The 11,805-nt window shown below is 37.4% G+C and overlaps 1 protein-coding gene across 1 annotated transcript in view; it reads right to left on the bottom strand.

Moving 5' to 3' along the window:
• Positions 1 to 11,327, bottom strand: part of wnt6b (wingless-type MMTV integration site family, member 6b) — a 30,529-nt gene extending 19,202 nt beyond the window's left edge. The window contains exon 1 of the mRNA XM_055032348.1: positions 10,658 to 11,327. Coding sequence (XP_054888323.1) covers positions 10,658 to 10,737 — 80 coding nt within the window. The 5' untranslated portion in view covers positions 10,738 to 11,327. The remainder of the gene's footprint in view (positions 1 to 10,657) is intronic.
• Between the last annotated feature and the right edge of the window lie 478 nt (positions 11,328 to 11,805).

Genomic DNA, 11,805 nt, shown 5'->3' with positions numbered 1-11,805 from the left:
CACAGTCCAACAAAAGGACTATCAGGTTAGATGTTCTCTCCATATTGCCCATAGATGTGTTCATGCATGGTGGAAAGTTCTGTGATGTACTGGAAACATGTCCAGGGTGTCCGTCTGCTCAAACCCTCCCCCCAAGAAAAGCACCAGTTCCCCCACTACCCTAGCAAGACAAGTGGGTACAGACCACAGATGGATTAGATGTCTATTCAAACTGTCATCTATGAGATGCAACATTTGTTCAAAACAGTGACTTTACCTTTGGCTTCAGTAAATAAACACTTCAGGTAAACTAAATATCGCATTGCCATGCAAAGTGTACATTTATGACAATTGGAAATAACAACCCGCAATTATTCTAAACAGTCATTTGTAGTAATATCAATTTGGTCACTATGATGATAATGACATATACCACAGCCTTATTCTGTAAACTAAGCATGAAACGATATTGTCACATATACAAAGGTGATCATGAAGTTAGACAAACGGAATAATGACAGCAGTTGCGTTCAAAGCGCAGCAGTAAAAAAGTGAAAATGGCACATTTGGACTTGCATGTGGAATTAACAGTTTATGCATGTTCAATTTCAGATTTTCCAATAACCACAATGGGACAGACTGAGAGCGGATGTAGCTCCGGGGCCATAAAATTCCCCCGTCTGCATTAGGATAAAGGTTTCTGCCACATTTCCGCTGGATACTGGGTGTGCATACCACACACATTGGACTTCCTTAGAAGTTTAGGTGCATGATGAGAGTTGAAGAGCTGGATTGCTGTGGTGAACTCAGGTGGAAAAGTACACCACTGGAAAAAAGACCAAAAAGAGGGTGATTGGATAGGATGATGGGATCAACTTCCTGTAAATTCTCAAGCCTTTTGTGCCCTTGTTTGGAGAGAAAAACATTCAAGTGTTCCACCTTAAAAGGTATAGTGTGGAGATACAGTATTTAAGGCTGCAACAAGCAGACATCGTGATTGAAAAGAAGATCAGTTTCAAAAATTTATCTAAAATCCCAGATAGCAAAAATGTATATATAAGTCGCTACCTTAGCTACTGAATTGTTCTGTGGCTGGTTTCAAATGTAAAAATGAGAAAACTGTTGAGTCCAGTCAACCAGAATAATATGTTCACTTTCTTCTTGGCAGTAATCTGATCCTGTCTCGCATGCTCTCTCTGTCATTTGGAATACTGTACAGCTACTGAGCAGATAAGCAAAGGAGGATGTTCTGTGGTTGATAATATCATTGGATTGAGGAAACAGTGTCTCGCATGAACAGTTCTTTGTGATGATAAAGACCCAGTAGAGGAACTCCACAGCAGAAAGAGATAAAACAAGTTGGAGAATCAAACAGAGTCAAATCACTGATAGCATTTTGTAGTCATATAGAACATGTCCACAGACTGTCCATTCAAGATCTAAAGCTGGCATTGCCTACATCAGACTAAGGTGTTTTACATTGGGCTGTAATTATTTGCATGCCATGGAAGATATCTTAAATCAATTAACATTTCATGTTTAATTATAGCCTTGATTGTAGGCTTGGGACAACATCAGTAGGTTTAGCCTTTCAATAATGATTTGTAAAACTGAAAAGGTAAATGAGGTTTTAATTACAGATTAAGAATTGGATACCCTATTAATAATTTTCAGGCTCCAGTTAGGGGTCACAAAGAGATTAAACCATGACATTCGCATTATCTTGGGTTTCATTAAAGATATCAGGGCACTGTCCTTCTTTTGTCATGCGCAAATGAGTGAGTTTCATCCCTCCTTAATCCCTCAGATATGCAGGAGATGAAGATAGTCATGACAAATGTGTGTCTTAAGCACCAGAATGAACAGAGGAGATGGTCAGAGGAAAACAAAGAGCCTTAAGATGGAAAATGAACTTTATGTTTATGTACAAATATATATGCGTATATATTTTTTTAAAAATCATGGTGCAGTGCACCATATACCATGAAATTCTAACATAATAAGAGAGTATTACCAAGTTGCTATTAACAGATACCAGCTGGTGTAAATTGTGCCTGTAAAAGGACATATTTTGGAAATTGACTTAACTTTCAAGCCTATTTTAGGATAATGTTGAGAAGAAATTACCTTAGCAACTATCTTCCTGTTCATCTTAACAGGTACATTACATTTTGGGTTGCATTGTATAATCCATAATAGCATATTTATGGCTCTGGCATGATAAACAAAAACCTCAGCTTGGCAGTGAAATATGGCATAGTAACAATATTCATAAACATCGTCTGGAAAAAGCTTCCCATATTGACATAATAATATTCAATAGGGAGAAGTCTTCATCGTTCCAAACCTGCCTCAAATCCCCCAAACTGAAACACCTTTTTATTTTGTTTCAAAATAAAGATTTGAAGACAAAATAAAGATTTTTGAAATCTGTTCAGTGTAGAATTATTCAGCTCAGTTTGTCTTATTTTAGTGTTTTACATTTTTCAGGTGTTTCAAATCTGATGCCAACTTCAACCTCAGTAGCAATCCACTGTATCTACATTTTCACCCTATCAACAACGACTTTGCCTGCGGATCAGCCAAATGCTGCCACAAAATAAAATAAACTTGTATGAGCTCCACTAACTGTTTGTTGAATAAGGTAATGAGGAAGCATACACCTACAAATATAGTCTTATTTCAATATGTGAATAATATATGAAGTGATTAGATAATATGAAGCAACAAATATGGATTGCATGAAAATCTTTTTCTGGCTAATCATTATTTTCACTTAAATCATTCACGAATCATTTGCAGTTCTTCAGCCTAACACAAAGCCCCCACTGTCAGACATCCTTTACTGTACAGTTAAAGATAATGACTGATGAGAATAATGAAATTGGTTGTAGAAAACAAAGTTTCAACACTTACAGTTTGCAAAGCCCCCACAGAGAATGACAATTTAGTGTAACATGCAGGACATCAGCAAGACAAAGGCAATTTCTTATGAGAAAAAACATTTGTCCTGCTTTAACGACAGTGGCACACCCACTGCATGAGCTGCCAAAAGACACACATCAAACTTGGAGTAACGGATATTTTCAGACAAACACAAGAGGTTAAAAAAGTTGCACGGATGAGCTTAAAACTACTGAGAGATTACCGAAGGAAAAACAAGTAAAGTGACATGAAAGGTGATGCTTTTTGTAACACGGCTGATAGAGGAGTAGCCTTCAACTACTCATAAAACCACAGCAACACCGAAATAAATGTAGCCTATAGCAACTGGATGGGGGACACAACACTATCATTTTCCAATTAACAAGCACATGTGACATCACCTTGTGCCTATGGGCAAGCTGTGATATGCCGAGGCCTGAAAAGGAAGGTACTACCTCCTTATTCAGTTGTCAGAGATCCCAGATAGTACTCAAACTGAAAAGTATCTCTGAGTAATTGTTAGATTTCTTACTACAAAATACTTAGAAAGACAAACTCCATTCTTCCCAGAAAGAAGATGACTAAAAATCTTGGTATTCATTGAGTGATCCAGGTTAAAAGTAACAGACTTCTTTAGGTCATTGTTAACTAACAATGAGTTGCACTCCCTCTAAGTTTGCATTTTTGCCAAATTATACACCTATTTTATATCCATTTGTTTTCATTTCATCCAAATCTATTATATTTCTATGTAGTTAACCATCATATCTCATTTTATATCTCATTTTATTTCTCTTATTGTATTAATTAGTTCTGAAGATTGTGACATTTTCTGAATTCTGAATTTTGTTTTACAATTTTGTTTTGGTGGCTTGGATTCATGTTTGAGGGGTTATGAACAATGAGCCAAAATAAAATTGGCAACTAGAAGATATTATTTACTCACATTAGCACGGCTACTTAGTTTACTTTGAGCAGATTATATAACACGTTGGTTTAATTTTGTAGCTGCATAAATAAAAGGTGAATAACAAAGCAAATGTATGAAATGAAAAAGGAACAAAATAATTGAATTATATAAAGCAGAAGCTTGGAGAACAGTTGATACCAAATACTGTACAAAAACAAAAAGCATAGGGGAAGATTATGTCATGTTATACCATTTAACTTCTCATTTTTTTTTGTTCTCACAGTTAATGAGAGAAGTTGTCTTGTAATCTAAAGTAGAGTTTAATTCCATCTTCCACCTGTTATATGTTGATGTTCAGCTGATCAAGGAACTTAATTGAAGGCACTTAATTGCTATGGGCCTGCTGCTCTGGGTATCATTGAGGGAATAGCAGTCTTTATAGTTATTTCTTGTTTTTTCACCATGAAATACCAAAAGCCTTAAAAAAGTGGTTCTCTACCTGAACTTAGCAAAACTTAGTAGCACCAATTTATTGATGATAAAGTTCAAATTTGGAAATAAAAAAAAAGAAGAAGAAAAGATGCTAAGAAAGTTTTCACATTGAAATAGGTTCAGTAGAAAATACTTTAGGACTAAGCATCTTATAAATTGTCTTTTGTCGCAGGTGTGTTGGAACAGCTGGTGCAAAAGCTAACGGAACATCTTTGTAGCTGGTTAATGGGGCCTGACTATCTGCTGACATGGTTTCAACATTGTGGAACTGTGCTTCAAATTCAGATGGTCTTCTTTCCAAAACCACTAACTTTTTATTGCATGTACCACCATTTCTAAAGCAGGATAAACAAAGCATATGACGCACAAAGCATGTAAAAACAAGAAGGCTAAGATGCATGCTAAAGCCTGCAGGCCCAAGCTGGACAGATAGAAGAGAAAAAATTTTGAGGCACTGAAATATCTAATGAAGTTTTCAGGAAATAAAATAGTATTACAAAGTGTTAAGCATATACTATATTGCATCGGAGGTAGCTTTTGTTAGCAAGACTAATTTTAAATTTGTTAGCCAGAGCAAATGAGCGAGTGGAAGTAAGACCAGAACCTCAAAATACCTAATTTGACCAAAATTGCAAGATTAAACCACTGAAACCAATGTTTGAGGGCTAAACTTAAACTTTCCAATTATAAGTGATGGCAAAAAAAAAATCTTTGCAGCATGGTCCAAAAATGCATACCCATGCCATCTCACAAAAACACAAACAGGCACACACACAATTTACTGTCAGTATTTGCTATACCCACTGCCAAACCCGCACCGGCTTTTAATCTTTATCTCTACTCATCTCACAGGTCCTGATTACACATTTAGCTTTTCAGAGAAGCACTGAAGTGGACAAGATAAGATCTGCTACAATGAAGCCCTCTTCAAGTGAGGATGGGGGTTCTGACTGTACAGTCTGTAACTGTATCTCAATGAGTTTGTATGTACAAGCATGCTCCCATAACTACATGACTGAATGAGTGCATGCTAAACATGAGATCTACTGCTTGGAAATGCAAACTGAAACAAACACACAAAACAAACAAACACAAAAATGACAAAGGACAAAGTTTAAAAAGCCTATTTCATTTCCTCAAAACTTGTTTTTGTGTTCAGATTTATATCGAATAAGATCTGCATTCGTGTCCATGACCGCATTTAAATATATGATAAAGGATGAAAGACAGAAGTGAACACAATGAAGTTGAAATACAACTATACTGAAGCTGCAGTCAAACTCTCTTGTTCATTTGGCTCATACACAAAGAAAAACACAGTCACCACTGTAGCTACTTGTCAAATCAAAATATGCAGGAGGAACATTTGTAAAACCATTATTGATTTAACATTACATGGGTCATCAGCAGATGTCCTGACAGAGGACACAAAAAGTAAACGAAAGCACTTTCCTACCTGGTAAACTTCATGCTCACAAACAACAGATTCACTATTTTGGATGCCTGTTCTCTGCTTCAGTTATCTGTCGTAACCATGGCATAAATTACATTGTGTCCATTTTCCCTGAGGTTATGGGTTTTACTTTCCCTTAAACTCCTTATAATGTTCACTTAATGTTTCTGCATTATGACAAATTGAGGAAATGTGCCTTCATCATTTTTCTGTTCCCAATAAGTGGTCGTACATTGAAAGATGAAAATTATTTCTTCATAAAAGTGTTTCATTTTTGATCATCATGATTTTATATATATACTTTAAAAAAACACACACACATGCATTGTGGATGAGCACCTGTGTCATTGTGGCATGTTCCTGGCAATCTGACCACCAATGCAGACCCATCACAGACACACGCAAATAACACAGTTGGCCCTGCTAAGCACTGGAGTCAAAACTAGTATAGGAGAGCAAAGACATTCCTCACTCCTCTGAGCTGTGCTCTCTGCTCTGAGGCCAAATGATTAGAGAGCTTTAATCAGGAGAGGCTCTGAAAGGACAGCTATCTCCAAGCATTTCATATCTCTCACTCTGCGTCTCTCATTGCAGTTCTCTCTTTTCCCTCAGCGACAGCCTATCCTTGTGATAGGCATTTTCCTTCAGAAGACATACAGAGATAGAAACATAGAAGGGGAATGAGCATGAGACAGAGAAGGAGCGATGTATGATGGTATGTCCAGCTTCTTTCAACAGAGCCAATCATTGTCCTGGCATACTACGGAGCAACCCACAGGTGTGGTTTAACCCCAGGCTGCATCACAGTCGGTCACTGTGTGTGCGCTTCTGCATGTGTGTGTGTGTTTCTGAATGTGTCAGTGAGTGTGTGAGGGAGCCAGCGAACAAGAGGGTGAGTGAAAGAAGATGACAATTTATGTCAGTGAGGATAAAAGAAAAGTAGCTGATTCCAGAGTGCTGATTCCCTTAATCCACTTCTGCTTTATTTCAAATAAATCTCCAGAATGCATGGCCAATTGAACACTGACATGAACTCTTAAGAAGTTGAATACATTTTGACAGACAATATGCCATTTAGTCTTCCTTTTTTAAATTTCCAATAAACTTTGGGACATGATAGAATTTTGCAAGGTATACCCTGAATGAAAGACATGATTTGGAAACTTAGTAAAAGGCTGTTTAGTGGTCTGGTTCACTTGTATTGTCGGAATCTGGGGAAATCTTATTACCATGTCAATTAAGGTATTTTGTGGGAACCTATGTGGCAATGTGCGGTACCTAAGTTGCTTGAGATTTTTGAGTATGTCCCTCTTTAAGGAGACTTTGTGTCTCAGTGTCCATCCTCCAAGAAGAAATCAAAAAATGGATGGATGGTTTGCTAAGATGTTTAAAATATGTAACATATTAAAAAAGTTTTAAAATATTCAAAATTATTGACATGAATAGTGAATTAGGAAAATTTACATGGAATGGTATAAACACTGAGACAATTTCATCCCTCTTTTAATCGAAGATTGTATGCTGTATTTTAAAAGTTGTTTATATATCCTATTTATATATTCTTTCACTTTACAAAATGGAACAACTTTGCAAGATTTTTGTTCCTGAAGACCTTTTAATACGTTGTGAAGAGGGCACTTATTTTATCAAAGAAAACATAAGAGAGTCTCCCTTTGGCAATGGACTGTACAGACTAAAATACTTCTGCTGACAAGATGTTATTTTACACTAAATGACTCATTGAATCGCTTTTGATTCCTTAAACGGCCACGTGTGATGGTTTCTGAAAAAACACATCAACATGCTGGCTATGCTAGAATTTATCAGGCTTCAAATTGTGAAAGATAGCCTCAGGAAACATAGGACATCAATTTAGTCAGAGCAACTCCACTGAAGAGTTTAGTGATGCTAGAAAAGACTTCAGTCATACTTTCAACAGCTTGGCAGTAAAATTATGCTATTCTATTACAATGCAGGTCTGAAAGTAAAATGAACTTAAATAAATTTGAACAAGCCCGGTTTCAGAATTGATGATGTTGGGCATCACTTGTAACACAACAGAAAATGCAGAAGTGGCTGCAGTTTTCTCCGGCTCTACGATGCACAGAGTAACAAAACACTCCCCCTCCACCACCTGTTGCTGCACTCTGCCTTTGAGCAGGCTGTTTCTTCTTTGCATAGAAGAAAATGAAAAATGATGTACATGTGTGTGTTTGTATGTTTTCAAGATTTTGAAAAAGATTAAGACAGTTATGGTGTGTGAAGTAAAGCAGTGCTACCCATCACTGTCCACACATGAAAAGGAGCTGATTTTGAAATGTAGTTGGCAAGCCATGAGCTGCATCACTCTAAAGCAAATGACTGCAGGCTTTACCTGAGCAGAAAGGCTGACTAATAGACCAACTAACATCAGCCTGTTAGAACAAACCCTTAAAAACCACTATTAAGTTAAGTGATTTTTATTCTGTATCAATGTGTTTAAATCTACACATCAAAATAGACTCAGTCTTAAATAAAGTAAAGCATTACTTTTTCTTTTAAATGTTTTATAACAGAATAATGCATTCTCGGGATACTTATTTTATTAAAATAATTCCAGAACATGCCAATTGAAGGTGGTTCTCACTTAAGTGTGTGACTGTTTTAGTTCTGGATGCCAACTAAGATGATGTAGTCAGTTCTCCTAAAAGCAGCCTCCTCAGTAGAAAATATGATTTTTAAATAAAACTTTAAGTTTGTATTTTTTTTTTCCCCCATCAAGTATGATTTTCACAGTAATGTTCTGCATTTCTGAGGGAGAGGTTGTTTTTGTCTCCTGCACATTTTTTTAGAATTGCCGGGGGGCAGAACTTGTCAGCCATTAGGCTTGTCTGAAATCTAATGTTTTCAAAATCTCAAGCAAGACGTTTTTACTGCATTACTCAAACCAATAACCTTTTAGTGCCTATGTCTTAGTGCAACGTCTAATAAGAACCAAACAAAACTCTTTTTGATACCAAAGGTTAAACTGAAACAAACAAAAACATAACATTGTAAGTGATAAAGCATTGATTAGCTCCCTTTTCATTCATTAAAATATTTCCTTATCAAGTAAATAAAACAAGAGCTTTTGCAAAATTCAAGAGGCTGGTGTATAATGCTGCACCCTTGTGGGCAAATGTTGTTAGGTGTATTCCAGACTCCAAACATTCAAACTTTTTTTTTTCTATTAGAGCACAGTTTTAATATTTTGTTCAATCTCAGATCTTGAACTTCTGTGCATTTTCAGAAGTCCATCCATCTCAAGTTAGAGAAACTACATTTCTAAGTTGAGCAGTCAAAAAGCAAATGCACTTACAGAGCCCCCATGACACTACATCCCACACTGACCTTGACTGAGCTATGAATGAACAGTGGGAGGATTCAATAGAACAAAACCACAAAGCTTCACTATCAAACACTGCAAAAGTTTGTCTGCATGTCTGCAGGAGCCATGACTTGCAGACATGCACAGAACCCCCCGCCTTCTGAAAAGCACCACACATACAAAAATCTAACATTATTAGAAAACCTGTTATCAGTAGATCTGCTGGGCTTTATGCCCGTCTGTCTGTTCAACTGTCACCCATCCTGCTGAGCTGAGCCTGTATGGATTGTTTTATGATGACATATCCACTGTGCCTAGAGGGCCACCTGACATTCCTTACCCTGAACTCCCGTCACAGACACACACATCATCAACGACACCTCAACCGACCTCACAGCTCTCTCTCACTGCAAAGAGCACACACAAGTTTTTACCTCCCTGTTTTGTTCCTTTTACACTCTATCATATGCAACAATCAACCAATTGGAGTTTAACAAAAGTCAGATGAAGATAACCGAAACACACATTAATGGACAAACTGGGTACTACCTCTACCAAAGAATCTTCTACTCAATTGTTTATCTTGTATGTGTTGTGATACTGACAAATAGAAATAGTACATTCAGCCAGTCAGACCAGGATGAAATTGGTCATGAGCATTTTTTTTAGTCAAAAAATAGAATAAAATATTACTCATCAGTTTTCAAATAATGCATATTCTGAAATAATTAAAATGCATTGGACAACATTGTTGAAAATTGTATTGAAAATATATAAATTTTCACATAAGAAATAGACTAATAATGTAATAATATCCCATAGTTAGAAACATTTTCCTCAGAGGGTCTAATTCATAATCAAAACATCATGTATCGACATCTCACCTCTCCTTCCTAATTCTCTAAATACATCAAAATCAAGAACTGCCATCATTCTTGGTCAGTAAATGCATCAAGGAGCACAATTTAATTTAATGCCCTTTATTAATTCATAAATAGGACTAATTTTACAATTAACACATTTACCTGACTGGCAATAAATTTTTGCCTTTCTTTCATGGGGAATAGTTAATTGAAAAATAGCATTAGCAAGTAAAAGTAAAATCATATCCAGCAGATCAGACTTTAAAGAAACCCACATATCAGTAGGAGTTGGCCAGGAAAGTAATGATGGATTCAATATTTACTTGCCACAAATGTCTTGTGTTAATTATTCAGCTATTATTGTTAAGGCTACCAATAATTCAATTGTTATTTATCAGATGGAAAACAAGCATATTTTTCAGAGGAAAGCAGATAGATAGATAGATAGATAGATAGATAGATAGATAGATAGATAGATAGATAGATAGATAGATAGATAGATAGATAGATAGATAGATAGATAGATAGATAGATAGATAGATAGATAGATAGATAGATAGATAGATAGATAGATAGATAGATAGATAGATAGATAGATAGATAGATAGATAGATAGATAGATAGATAGATAGATTAAATACACTCTCAGATCTAAATGAAACAGACAGGACACCCACGTGTTAACTTACCACCACAGTCCGATGATGTTGACCGGACAGAGCAAAATAAAGAACAGGGCCAGCTGGATCCGCGAGAGACGAGCCGTCATGTTGATCGCTGCAATTCCACACGGAGATTTTTTTTCTCTCCCCCTTTAACAAACTTCAATGTAACGACCTCAGCCAACACCGAGTGGGATTGTTTCTTAAAATCATAGGAGGTCCAATTGTTTTTTTTCTCTCTCTCTCTCTGACGGCGCGGATCAGTCAACGCTCTCTGGAAAGTGTCCGCCAAGGAGTGCGCAAAAGTCCACCTCCTCTTCAGCCGGGCGCATCTTAATGCGCAACAAAGTCGGTCAAGTGGCGAGAGAAGTGATGTCCGCTCTCAAATGTGTGGTTAACCTCTTCATTATCGCTGTGCCGTGTCTGTCGCCGCGCGCTTACATGGTTTCAAGGTGGTCTAAAGAGGAGCACTCTCAAGACTTACTGCGCCAGGAAAATATCCAACTCCAAGCTGCAGAATCTCGCTTCTCTTTCGTGGGTTCTGTCACAGTTTAAACTGTTATGCGGGCAGGAGGAGTAAAGAGGCGCAGATGAAGATATGCGCAGTCAGATGCGGAGCGCTCTCTCCGCGCTCTGAGCTGACGCGCTGATGAAAAAGTTGGTGAACAATTGGCGGCGCCCACCGGCTGCAGGTAGAGGCGACTCTCCTCCCGCTCAGCCTGTCAGCGTGTTTTCTTTGGATGAACACAGGCTGGAAAAATGAGTCTTCTTCCACCTTGGTGTGACGTCGCTCCGGGCGAGGCGAGATCCTCGCTGTAACTCAGACACTGAGAGAGAGGGGGAGCTGCGGGGGGCACTACAATTAGTTTCAGGAGGACCCAGGCTGAGATCAGAGAGGATAAACTCAATAACCAGGTGCGGCCCTAAGATATATGCGAACTCTACGAGCACGCAAAACGTGAATTCTCTCGCAAATGTCTATCTTCAAAACTTAAAGTTTGTAGTAGCAGAGGAATCACTTTAAGTTGCCTGGACTTAAAGGACACAGTAACAGTAACTACAGCAGCTAATATGTACAACTATCTGTGGTTTTTCACGTTCAATTTCAGTTGAAAAAAGAGGCAGTGGTGCTTATGTCATAGTAAAATAACATACTTTATGTAATTTATTATGTA

This window comes from Poeciliopsis prolifica, unplaced genomic scaffold (genome assembly GCF_027474105.1).
Source record: "Poeciliopsis prolifica strain line A6 unplaced genomic scaffold, Auburn_PproV2 SCAFFOLD007, whole genome shotgun sequence".
NCBI lineage: Eukaryota > Metazoa > Chordata > Actinopteri > Cyprinodontiformes > Poeciliidae > Poeciliopsis > Poeciliopsis prolifica.
The sequence above is the reverse complement of the archived record's forward strand: the minus strand, read 5'-3'. Positions and strand labels throughout refer to the sequence as shown.